Raw genomic sequence first — 13198 nt, 5'->3', positions numbered from 1 at the left:
ACCAGACAGACGGGATGACAGTTGGAATTTATAAGTACAATTTTTTTAAATTGCAATTTAATAGTTTTTTTATGAGAACATACTTTCCACATAGTTTATACAATCTGTTGCCAAAATTTAAATTCTTTGTTGAATAATTCCTTTTATGTGTTAATATTTTCACTAGATTTTTTTATTTAACCTATTCGATGTTGAATATTTTCTCCGTCACGTGTTGCTCCACATTGAATTTTTTTCGATGTTAAGCCTAACGCGATCACACGTTTTAGAAAAATAATAATTGTGGCTATCGTATTATTCCAAATTACTTTATATTTCTTACACACAAAATGAACATATTAGGGAATGTAAAAAACAAAAAATTTTATTTTAAAAGTTAATTTTAGTGTGATATATCTCAAAACAAGGTACAACACATAGCGGACATTGCATTATACACGTTGATAACGTGATTCTGCATGCTTTTTGTTAGCCAAACATACTTTACGTACTCTGGATGGATGCTTTTTTTTCTGTAGGTGGTATAAAACTGGGAAAATGCCGTTTGGATAAACGTAACAGATTTTCATGTGATGGTTGACCGTGGCAGGCTAGATGTCTGCTTGTGTGATACTTCTCTATCACTTCTCTGATAACAGACATACGAATATCTAGAAATGATATTTGTGTTTTCATATGTTTTCAATATAAAATACAAGCATTATATAATGTAATATCCATCATATGAAAAAACACTTTCTTGTACCATTTTACCATTTTTCTCATACATGGATAATTGTGTATTACTCCATCACAGAGATCAATACCACCCATATTGTGATTATAATCCAAAATACAATTTGGCTTCATTATTACTTCCCCAGATCTGTCATGTTTACCCAAATCAGAGAATTTGTTGTCACTCATCATACTTAGAATTGCCACACCCCTTTTGTCTTCCAACAGAACACAGACAATTCATCTTTTTGACAGGTGATACAGTCCCCTTCTTTCAATTTATTGCCAGGAAAATTACATGGCATTCCTATCCAATTTTTATTTACTGTTCCACATACATAGGTTTGTTTGTCTAGAGGCATTTTCCCTAAGGTCGGTGAGGTGAAAAACCTATCTAAAAAACCTTGTGATATTTACTGAACAACGGTTCTAATAAGTTTAACACAATCTTCTCTCCTTGCCCACCTTCAAAATTTCCATATTCAGTAGTAGCTCCAGTATAAACTATAAAGTCCCAAACATATCCTGTTTGTGACTCACAAATTTAACTTTTTTAACTTCAAACCGAGCACGCTTGTTTGGTATGTATTGCCTAAATCCCAATCTCCCTTTCCATAGCATAAGACTTTCGTCTACACAGATATTTTCCTCTGGGAGGTATGCATTTTTGAACTTGTGGCGTAAATGATCAATAACACTGCGTAATTTATGCAGTCAATCATCACCACGTGAAGCTTGATTATTGTCCGTAAAATGCAGACAGGACAATAAGAGTTGAAAGCGGTTGCTCGACATTGCACTTGAAAAATCGTCACAGTTTAGCAAACTATCACCATACCTGTTTGTTTCTGAAACAATCTTGTTGACAAGTTTATCATCGAAGAATATACAGTGGTGCCTCGTATAACATACTTAATCCGTTTCAGGTGCATGTCCATTAAGTGAAAAGTCTGTTATACGAAACGCATTTTTCCATAGAAATACATGTTAAAACATATAATTCGTTCCACAGCATAAAATAACCGTACTGTACCATAAAAAAAATTTAAATGAAACAGTCACCAATTATGCCGGATAGTCAGATGTTGTGAGAAGGAGGTGGAGGAACCCTTTCTTCACACATTCATACAGATACAGACTTTTTACACATTGCAGCAGGTCTCTTTTTATTGTTTTTTAATCGGAGTCAGATTCAGGTGAGGCTACCGGTGCTTGCAGGGTCATCTTCTCTTGTTCCATTCTTTGTTTTTTGGCAGCTGGCTTCTTGAAAAACATGTCCAAGGTGGTCTGTTTCTCTCTCTTCTTCAACACCTGTCGGAAATGATGGGCAAGGGTGTCATTGTAGAGATCATTGATCCTGTTGGCCTCAGCTCTGTTTGGATAATGAGTGTTGGTAAACTCCTGAACCTCTCCTCATTTGACAAGGAAGTTTTTGTCAACTTTCACTCCTTCTGATGATTTCTTGNCCTGTTGGCCTCAGCTCTGTTTGGATAATGAGTGTTGGTAAACTCCTGAACCTCTCCTCATTTGACAAGGAAGTTTTTGTCAACTTTCACTCCTTCTGATGATTTCTGGCTTTGTTTCAATTGAAATCACCTATCTGTTTTTCTAGAAGCCATGATTTGCACAACACTTGTAAATGTAAATACCCTGCATTGAGGTGATGTACGTAATAAACAAGGGAACAATCCGAATCCCAACGGGAGCTCTGTACTTCAGACATACTAATAATATATTCTATAATACAGTAGAACCTCGAAAACTCGGCTCTTGATAACTCGGCACTCCGGATAACTCGGCCACACCCTGGCAGGGCAAAAAAATCCTTAGTTAATTAATTTTCATTATAGACAGCTTTATAAAAGTATAAAAGCTCTCATAAAGTATTTTTCTGAGGTCTGTCTTATCAGGTAAATTACTGTACACAGTGTATTCATTAATTTTCATTTTCATGTAGTAAAGGCTCTATGCCTTCATAAAGGACGTACTTTTCCTTTGTTTAAGGGTATTTGGGCAGTTTATTCTCTGTTATATTCTCAAGTAAACAATACATACAAGTACAGTACAGTATTTTCTGAGGAAACACTCGTACTTATTTTTTTTTAACCCCATTCCCGATAACCCGGCATTTTCACAAACTCGGGCACCCTTCGAGCCACATTAGGCCGAGTTTTCGAGGTTCTACTGTACTAATATATTATAAAAATAGCAGATTGTCATTGGCAACGGCAAAAGAATGGAAACATCATTCGCACTTGTTCACAGCCAGTCCATTGCTCAAGTCACGTAATGGCCAAACAGAAAGTCCGTTGTTTGCAGCATCTGTTATTCAAGGCGTATGTTATACGAGGCACCACTGTACTGAAACACTCGAATGGTGTAGCATCACTCCAAAGATTACATTGTATTCCTGATGGTTCCGTAAAACTGTTTACTTGGAAGACGTCTGAAATTTGTACAAATCCATCCGTCGTCGCTACTAAATCGCAGATGTTTAGCAGTATTACTTCGAGTACTGCCGCATGATCTGCCTCTATATTCACTCATAGATGGTAATTCAGGATTAAAATCACCGCTGTCATCACTTACATTTTGATCTGGTATGTAATCATCATTGCTGTCTGAAAATTCAGATTCATCAGAACCTAAATTGAATAAATATTCGATAACTTCTGACTTACTTAGAGCGCTATGTCTACTACTTGCTGCCATGTCAAAAAACAAACGAAATGGTCTAATTTTCTTTATGATTCCTAACAAAGAACTATTCCTAGAATTTCAATAACCTGCTGAGCAAAAACTAGATAACATAATGGTTCTTCTGATATGAGTCTCTTATTTCAAAACTCCATACAAGTAGCGACATCTGATGTTTAAAAAATGTTCCGATGCAAAGACAAATATTTTTGTGATCAACCCCCCAGACCAATGAGGTCAACATGAATATTTTCGGGAACAATGCATGACAGGTTAAACAAGTTTTATATGAAGTCTTTCAGATATTAAGGTTAGCAACTCTAAACAACACGTACTTCAGAAACTTTTAATCAATGCGAATTAAAATTTAACTACAAACATTTTCAGACCCCTCCCGGGTCCTCCTTCAGGTAAAAAATCGTTTGAAATGATATTAAATACAAAAAAACATTCATTTGGAATGATTTTTAAATCGGAAAGATAGAACAGAATCACGTGATCAATAGCTCTGAAAGTCAAAGTTTCTACGTCATATTGAGAGTTATTTAAATATTTTCCCTTTTTTAAAGATTTTTCGAAGATCTTTGTTGTTAAGCATAAAAACATATCACATAAACACTGACTACACCTTTACTCCCCTTCTTTTAGGTTTACGATTCACTTAATCTTGCTGCTGTATTAGGGCCAGCCATGCCAAAGAAAGAGAAGTCTCATCTCTAGAATTAATGGGTGACGAAGGTCTGTATGCCCTGTATATCTCTATCTGCTCCAACCATTTGAGATGGTCTAAATATGAGGTGGTGATAATTAACTTAGCATTTGAAAAGTCTGCTACTATCTCTGGATCAGATGCATTAAGTGGATAAGGAAGTGGAACATTTATTATGTTGAATGTCACGCATGTGTTCTTTCAACCTGATTACAACGGCACGTTTCGTTGAGCGTATGTATATTAAGTTCTTGCCAAAACGGTGGTCCCTAAGTGGTACTCTATATACTCACGGCAGTCTTTTTTCCTTATACTTGTCCTTTCCATTGTGTAGAATATCAAATATAGATGGGCATCTTCTGTAGGCTAGGGAGACATCCCTCTGCCATGCAATTCTACTATATAATGATTTCAATAGTTGGGTTGTAGGTAACCGACACCATCTGTTTATCCTTATTCTGGTTGCCATTTATCGAATTAACTCTTTTAGAAGGAGCCATCATTCCTTCGAACTGTTGCGACATTTTTTGTATGATGTTGTGGTAGCCATGGTGTTTGGCCACTTCGCATAGGTATTGCAGTTCCTGTTCTAAAGTCCCTTGAGTAGAAGCCCCTTGAGTGTGAGTGGGCTCCTTTTAACGAGGGCCCTAAACACCCTCGTTAAAGGACAAGTCTAAGGAGGAAAGACTGCCGTGAGTATATAGAGTACCACTTAGGGACCACCGTTTTGGAAGGACTTAAATATACATAGGCTCAACAAAACGTGCTGTTGTGATCAGGTTGAAAGAACACATGCGTGACATTCAACATAATAAATGTTCCACTTCCTTATCCACTTAATGCATCTGATCCAGAGATAGTAGCAGACTTTTCAAATGCTAAGTTAATTATCACCACCTCATATTTAGACCATCTCAAATGGTTGGAGCAGATAGAGATATACAGGGCATACAGCACTTCGTCACCCATTAATTTCAGAGATGAGACCTAACTTTCTTTGGCATGGCAGGCCCTAATACAGCAGGAAAATTAAGTGAATCGTAAACCTAAAAGAAGGGGAGTAAAGGGGTAGTCAGTGTTTATATGATATGTTTTTATGCTTAACAACAAAGATCTTCGAAAAATCTTTAAAAAAGGGAAAATATTTAAATAACTCGCAATATGACGTAGAAACTTTGACGTTCAGAGCTATTGATCACATGATTCTGTTCTATCTTTCTGATTTAAAAATCATTCCAAATGAATGTTTTTTTGTATGTAATATCATTTCAAACGATTTTTTACCTGAAGGAGGACCCGGGAGGGGTCTGCAAATGTTTTTAGTGTTAAATTTTAATTCGCAAAGGTTTCTGAGGTACGTGTTGTTTAGTTAACTCCGATGTGCAGTTGTTTGTTATTATTGTTAGCAACTCTGATCACATGCAGGGCCATCACAAGCTGTCTAACACAAACCACTTTTCAAATATTAATGGTACACCAGTATTAATTAGTAGTCATTCAGCATCCTCTCTTCCAGGAAGAGGTCAACAAATTACTTCAACCTCTTTTTTACAACAGTCCTTCTTTCTATTGGACCAGCTGTATGGTGGCATTTGAATAGGAAAAATGCCTAATACAAGATTACCTATGAGCACAAAATATGATTTAAGCAGTTTTCGAGGTGTCGAGTTTAAATATTTTGTCTTTTTTTCCAAAATTTGATTTGTTGGCAGATTACCATTTGATATTTGGCTGTGAATGGTACAGTTTCTTAGAGTTAACGTTAGAAAATATTATACAATAATACCCCAAACTTATGCGATAGGTAGGACCGAGCGATAACTGCATAAGTCGAATTCATGTAAGTCGGAGTATAATTTCGCATATAAATGCATACAAATAATTTTTAATTGGGCCGGAGACTAAAGAAAACAATAATTTAGAAAAAGTGTTTAATAAAATCTTAGATAATACATATGTATAACAAATTATATTATTATACAATTTTTCACATTTGATTATCACACCATAATTTTAACATTGTTTCCATCTCAGGGATAATACCGTGACATTTACAAATGATGCTTGAATTTAAAGATTGAGCATTTTTTACAGCTTTGAGAATTTTTTCTTTACCTTTTATAATTGTTCTGACCATCGATTCCGGTAGATCAAACTTCTTTGCCAATTCACAAATTTTCATTTTTGTATCGAAGTCTTTAATAATGTTAACTTTACATTCCAAAGAAAAAGTTTTTCTTTTCTTGTTTGATGCAGAAGAATTGGTTTTACTTCATTTGGATGACATAGTAGAGTTACTCGAGTCTCTGTAGATATAACAAACACAGAAATAAATAACACAAAATAAATTGTAGCTATATGTCAATTCCGCACGACATGTCTGAACATGTAAGCCAAACAATAGTGTGGGAGGAGTGAGTAATCAAGAGTTGCGTGGCACTGAAACAAAAGACGAATCGATGAGATTTGAAAATCATGTAACTCTGGGTTTGCGTAAGTCGAGGTATTACTGTATTTGAAAATTTTAAGATTTATTTTCAACTCTGTCTACTTGACCATTGACTTTTTGCCATTTTGTACCATCTGAGTATCATGATAAATGTGACAATGGTAAGCTGAAATAACCAAACTTTTTATATGGTTTTCGTTTTAATGTTTGTTATTTTACAGTATTTGATTTATATAACTAAAAACTTTATCTTGCATATGGGTTTATCACACTGAGTGACCAATCTAACACGTTTTTTAAAAATTTTTTATTTTTCTTCTTCTTCTTCATGTGCCATATCAGGTCATCCTGACATCAGCGATCACCCAGTGCAGGTTAATTGGGGATTAGTTTTGCACCAAGGTGAGTCCTAGAGGAAGTTAGTACCAGAGTGATTTCTCCGACTCTGATGAGTATGTTACGCAAAGGGAGAAATGCCTTTTGGGAGGTCTTTTAAAGGTAACTGGTCCCTATTCAGGCATTACAGACAAGGACCTGGAAAACTTCACATGGCCAGCCTGTCTTGGCACAGTGCAAACCATGACTGAATTCCCAGTGTTCAGGGATGGAACCATTTGGCCACTGGTGGGCCCTTTATTCCTCTACTGTACACAATTTAAAGAATTTTTAAAATGTCTTAGATTGGTAACTTGGTGTGATAAACCCTTATGTAATATAACCTTAGTAAATATAAACCAAATACTATAATATAATATAATAGAAAGGTTAGATCAGTGGTTCTCAAGCTGAGGTCTGGTTCTCTAGCAAGCGTTTCAGGGGGACTGAAGAGGTCACTTCAGGCAAAGCAGATACACCTATCCCATTGAATGTACTGTACATTGATGACTAAGGTTGGCCATTTTCTGAATAAATAATTGTTTGCCAAAAAATGTTTTTATAACAGTAGCCTACGTGTTAATTGTAGTTAATTCCTGTAGGGTCCACGAGCAATCTAAAAAAAATTGTTAAAGACACTGTCACACAAGAAATCCTAAAAAGGTTTGAGAACCACAGGGTTAGAAGTATGAAATAATCTAATAATCTTAATCTTTGCTGTTTTTATTTTTTGTCTGAGCAAAGCCAAGCTCCTCTGTTAGTTTATTAAATGTATTATCATTTTGCTCTTTGGATTTTTCTGTTGACATATTTAGATTTTTTAATGGTATTTTGTCCTGTTATATATTTATTTGTTTTATTTAGAGGACAGGCTGTAGTAATCCTTCATTAACTTTAAAAAAAATTTTTTTCAATAAAATTTATTTAAAATATTAAAATTTTAAATTGTTATTAACATTATAAATTTCATTTTCAATTACTCTGTTATTGATATTTTATATGATTAACAGTTATTCTAAGTAAAGTTCGAAAAGCACTTTCAAAATTAATATCTCACAATTTATTTTAATAGAAAGTTTTGATAATTTGCATTGTAGTATTTGTTACTTAATGTTATACATAGCTTCTTTAAAAAAATGTTATTTTTTTATGTTCAGTGTTAATTTCCTTTGACTGTTTCAAACTATTAAGTTTCATTTTTTTCAGTAATTGAGTATTTAGTTTTTTACTGTAAACAGTTTTTAGTTACTGGAAATGGATTTCAGCATCTAATAAAATTAGATGATGATTCACTATTTTACCAATGTTAAAAATATAAATAAAATAGAATATGTTGGCTTTGTTTCTCACTGTATTGGCATTGTATTTTGGACATGACTGAATTTATGGTGGGCAAGCAAAAATAGGCACTTTTAGTGCCAGCAGGCCAGAAAAATTAAAAGCATACTAAAAATATTTTAAAGTTATTCATTTTCATTTGATACACTTTGTTCTATTTTTATCTATCTATAAACATTAAAGTTCCTAGACAACAAAGCACTAAGTAAAACAGTGTTAAACAAGGTAATTTTAACATAGAGTAAATAGGGATAGGGGAACACGTGACCAAAAATAAACAAATTTTACTTTAATTTTAAGTTATTTTTATATTAATTTGTAAAATAATGTATATTAAATAACACATAAACATATGCACACAGAAATGTAAAGTTCATTTTTTGTGATGAAGGTCCTGACTTTTCTGAAATTCTTGTTCTTTTGCAATAAAGTCGTGAAGTTTCATTTGTCGCTTTTTCTTTCTTTAAGCAAATGTCGGAAGCAGAAGATTGCATCCAAAACGCCTCATTTTGCTTTTTCACTCCTTTCAAAATCTAGATCATTCGCTACAATTTGATCAACGATTTTGGTTATCGTTACCAAACTTTCACTAAGGAAATCTGTAGAGAAATTTTTTGGGTTCTTCGTTTTCAGAATCTCAATTTTCCAGTTCCACATGAATTCCATGTTCTGCCAGTTTTTAAAGGTTGTCATTGGGAAGGCTCTCACTAGAAACCTGCTGTAACTCCTCAATATCCTGCTCATCTACATCTATCTCCAAGTCTAATGATACAGTGATAGGCTCTTCTCGTTGAGAATTCTTTGATACCTTCAGCCATAACTTCTTCCACACTTCATTCGTGTATTTATCAGTTAGTTCTTGCCAAGTGAAGTCAATATTTCCTATCATCCACGATGTTATATTTTTTTCAAAATTGCACCAAACAAACATAGATTTAAAGAAAGTACACCTTTTTGCCACCTTTTGTTGATTGGTTTGTGTTCACAAATAATCGTATTATATACAAATCAATGTGCCGTGATAATTTAAATCAGTGTAAATTTTGAGCTTTTTTAGGCTTTGAGCAGATCGCATTATATCGAGTTAGCGTTAAGCAGGGTCTTACTGTATTTATAAAATCATGTTTAAATTAAAAAATTACAGTAAATATATAAGATTAAATTTTATTTAATATTTTAAAATTGATAATATGGTTGCTGCTTGATTTTATTTTCTTATATAAGTATTTTATATGATTCTAATCCAATGGTTAATTTTTGTTCTTATTTTATTTAAAGTTCAATAGTAAAAATTTATTCATTTTATCTTAATAATAATAATAAATTTTTATTTTTTAATTCTGAATGTTGCTCTAATGGGAAAAAAAATATGGCTACTAAAATTTAAAATATAATTGGTATGTTTCATCATATTACAGGTATTAGAATATTTTGAAATGATTTATTTTATAATGCGTATTAATTCTAATTCTATAGATCTCCACATTTTGTATATTTTACTGATAAGCCATTGCAGATGATATTTTTACTTAAGTTTTACTAATATTTTTTAAATTAAATTTGATATTTTTATAATTTAATAATGAATTATTTCACATTTTATTTAATGTTATTATACATTATTTAATAATAAGTCATATTTTTTATATTATTTTTTAATTTATTTCTAGATATTTAAGACAAAACTTCAAAAAGTTTGTGAACATCTTCAAATTATAGTTGGCCTTTTACAAGAAGTTATGGAAGAATGTGACAGTTATAAGCCTAATCTTAATGATCAACTTATTATTAGGTTTGTATATTATTTTCTTAAATAAAAACAAGTAAAATAGCAAGGCCATATTTAGGACAAGACATGTCTCGGAGACTCATTACTAAGTGGAATCACTTTGACGCTCAAGGCAGGTCTTGTTCTCATTCGCCAATCTTCTTTAGTATCACTGGTTTTGAGCATGATCTTTCAAACTTTGCCAGCCACGACCAAGAGGTTGTCCACGATGCATTTTTGGTGAAATTAACTTATCCAATTTTGAAATTTCTCAATGTTGCGTGTTGCCTCAGTTGAATTTTTGTCAATGCCTACCAAAAATTTCCCGTTTTTGAAAAAAATAATCTTGAGTATTGTATCATCTGAAATTATTTTTTTATTTTGCACAAACAATATATATAAAGTAGAGCATTGTTTATCCGAATCAATTGGGGACTGGGGCTGTTCAGATAACTGATTATATACGAAAAAATATATTAACCTATCCCATGTTGAAATTTTTCTCTGTTGCGTGTCGCTTTACATTGAATTTTTGTCTGTTAAGCCTAAGGTAAATTTTTTAAAATAATAATTGTGGCTATTGTAGCGTTAAAAATTATTTCTTTATTTTGTACAAACAAAATAAGTATATTGAAAATATAAAAACAAAAAAATTATATTTTGGAAGTTAATCTAGTATCAAAAACAATTCAGCACGACACAGTCCGACTGGAAAGCTTTTGGTTACCCAACATTTCGGTTGATCGGCTTTCAGATAAATGTCACTCTATTGTATATTAATAAATGTAGAAAAAACAAATTATATTTCGGAAGTTAGTTTTAATATAAAATTATAACGACTAGCACCATCTACTTTGAAAAAAAGGTTCCGATGCTGAAATGAGATATCTTAGGTCAACTGGTCAAGGTCAGCATGTTGCGACCAGAAATATGTCGGGAATAACATGGGACAGGTAAATGGGTTTTTTTCAAAGATTTATTTGTCAAAATTCAATTTGTCATTTTGTACTGCCAGTGCACGCGTTTGTTAAAATTCAATTTCACAATGTTTGCATTTCCAACTTTCCAATGAGCATTGCATGTGCAAATCTCACACTACTGCCTGTTTGTACACTCACTATTTTGAATTTTATTTTGACTTGGTTCTTGGTCCCCTGAGTAGCTACAAGTCTGGATTTTTTTGTGTGTGCATGATTTGGGCACCTAATACTCTGTGCCAAATTGCAACTCCTGACATGTACTCCTTCATACCTCTAAGCTGGTTACCCAGCAGGCAGTATGATTTTATAAACAAGATGTAGTCTTGTCAATTAGATAATTTGAGAATATATACTCTACACAGTATTGCCTAAGTATTTTATGATGATTGTTATTACAGAACATTTCAAACATATTGTTTTCTGTTTAAAATATACAAATTTAATTTATTTTGGAAGTAATAACATTATTTACAAATGAAAAACGTTTTGAACATGAATTCTCATTCAACATTTTTTATAAATTGAATAAATCAGAATAGTTATAAATATATTTTTAAAAATAGATTTTCTGTAGAAAATAAAATATTGGAAGATGTAAACACTCTTAAAATATAATATTTAGTTAATATTTGGTAATCATTTTATACTAATGGAAATTTTAAAGATATTGGAATTAAAATAATATAGATCTGTTTTTAATTGAATTAAAATAATATAGATCTGTTTACAATTATTAAAATTAGGTAATTTGTATCTCATAGTAATTAATTTAATATTACTTACAAGATTAAAAAAATGAACTTACAAAATTACTAATTTAATAATATTTCAAGAATTAATAAATTTTATTCTATATCTGTTCAAATGAACAAAAATAGAAAATTATTCTAAAAGAAAGATTTTTAAAATTTTTGATCAATTTAGAGGTATATAGAAAGATTAATAATTTTTCTTGTTCTCATTCTCCAATCTTCTTTAGTATCGCTGGTTTTGAGCACGATATTTCAAACTTTGCCAGTACCAATTTCTAGAAGAACAATCTCTATATTGTTTTAATAATAATTTTATTTTATTTTAAAAATTATTGAAATAATAATAAAGTAATATGTTGTTAGTATAAGATTTATATTTAACTTTGGGTTCGCATAAGTCGGGGTATTACTGTACACATTAAATTGTTCTGTAATTTTTAAAAAATTCAAAGATGTTTTATTTATTTTTTTAAGAGATGAAAAATCTTTAAGAAAAGGAAATGATGAAATAAATAATGAAAATATTGATGTATCATCTGTTAATGAAACTCCTCGTTGGGGAAATCAACAAATGCTTAAAGTTATAAGACCATCTGAAATGCCAGCAATTGTAGAGCAGCCTGAAATGATAATGGATAATAAATGTCAAACTTCATTAAATCCAGAACTGTCTGCAGGTAACTAATTCAGTTTTTATTTTTAAAGTAGAGAATTAATTTGTAATGTACCAGGGAAATGCTAAGAAATATCTGAATTAAAAAAAGAAATTAATGGAATGTTGGAAGTATTTATATGATATGGAGTATTTATATTAAATAGTCTGTTTGATAAAGAAAATAAGTAACATAAGTATCTGTTATTGATCTTAAAAAATTATATTCTTTCTGCTAAGTACAGAAGAATATTTTAATTGATAATTTTACAAGTTGATATACTGTTGATTATTATGAGAAAGAGTAATGAAAATAACAGAATAGGGTGATCATAATTAAATAGTAGTTGTTTAGAAAAATTTGATATATATATATATATATATATGTATGTATATGTATATATGTATGTTACCGCTAAAGCTTGAAATCCGTTAATGTGCACATTACCTAGTTAATCTGCACATTAAGTAGGGTGATCCATTAAAGTTGCTAAAATTATTCTATTTCTCAAATTACCTAGGTAATGTGCACAGTATCTAGGTAATCTGCACATTACCTACTAGGCACTCAGTAAAGTGAAAATAAGATTTTTGCTGGAACAACAGTAACGTTTCTGTATGCTTAAATTAACATAATGTTATTCATTTAATTTTCAATATCTAAAGAATCAAGTTAATACAATCAACAAATTAGTTGATTGAATCAATCATCAATCAATTAAAAAAACTTTAATACAAAAATCAAACGGTTTAAAATATTA

The 13198-nt window shown here is 31.6% G+C and overlaps 1 protein-coding gene across 2 annotated transcripts in view; it reads left to right on the top strand.

The window, feature by feature from the left end:
- Positions 1-12614, top strand: part of LOC111612593 — a 31684-nt gene extending 19070 nt beyond the window's left edge. The window contains exons 4-5 of one of the 2 annotated variants that reach the window (XM_023353825.1): positions 9956-10077; positions 12260-12614. In XM_023353825.1, the coding sequence (XP_023209593.1) occupies positions 9956-10077; positions 12260-12470 (333 nt within the window). In that variant the 3' untranslated portion in view covers positions 12471-12614. The remainder of the gene's footprint in view (positions 1-9955; positions 10078-12259) is intronic. The other variant, XM_023353824.1, reaches the window with a different exon arrangement.
- The last annotated feature ends 584 nt before the right edge of the window (positions 12615-13198 follow it).

Source organism: Centruroides sculpturatus, unplaced genomic scaffold (genome assembly GCF_000671375.1).
Source record: "Centruroides sculpturatus isolate CEXI.00-Female unplaced genomic scaffold, Cexi_2.0 scaffold1642, whole genome shotgun sequence".
In the NCBI taxonomy this organism is placed as follows: Eukaryota; Metazoa; Arthropoda; class Arachnida; order Scorpiones; family Buthidae; genus Centruroides; species Centruroides sculpturatus.
The sequence above is the reverse complement of the archived record's forward strand: the minus strand, read 5'-3'. Positions and strand labels throughout refer to the sequence as shown.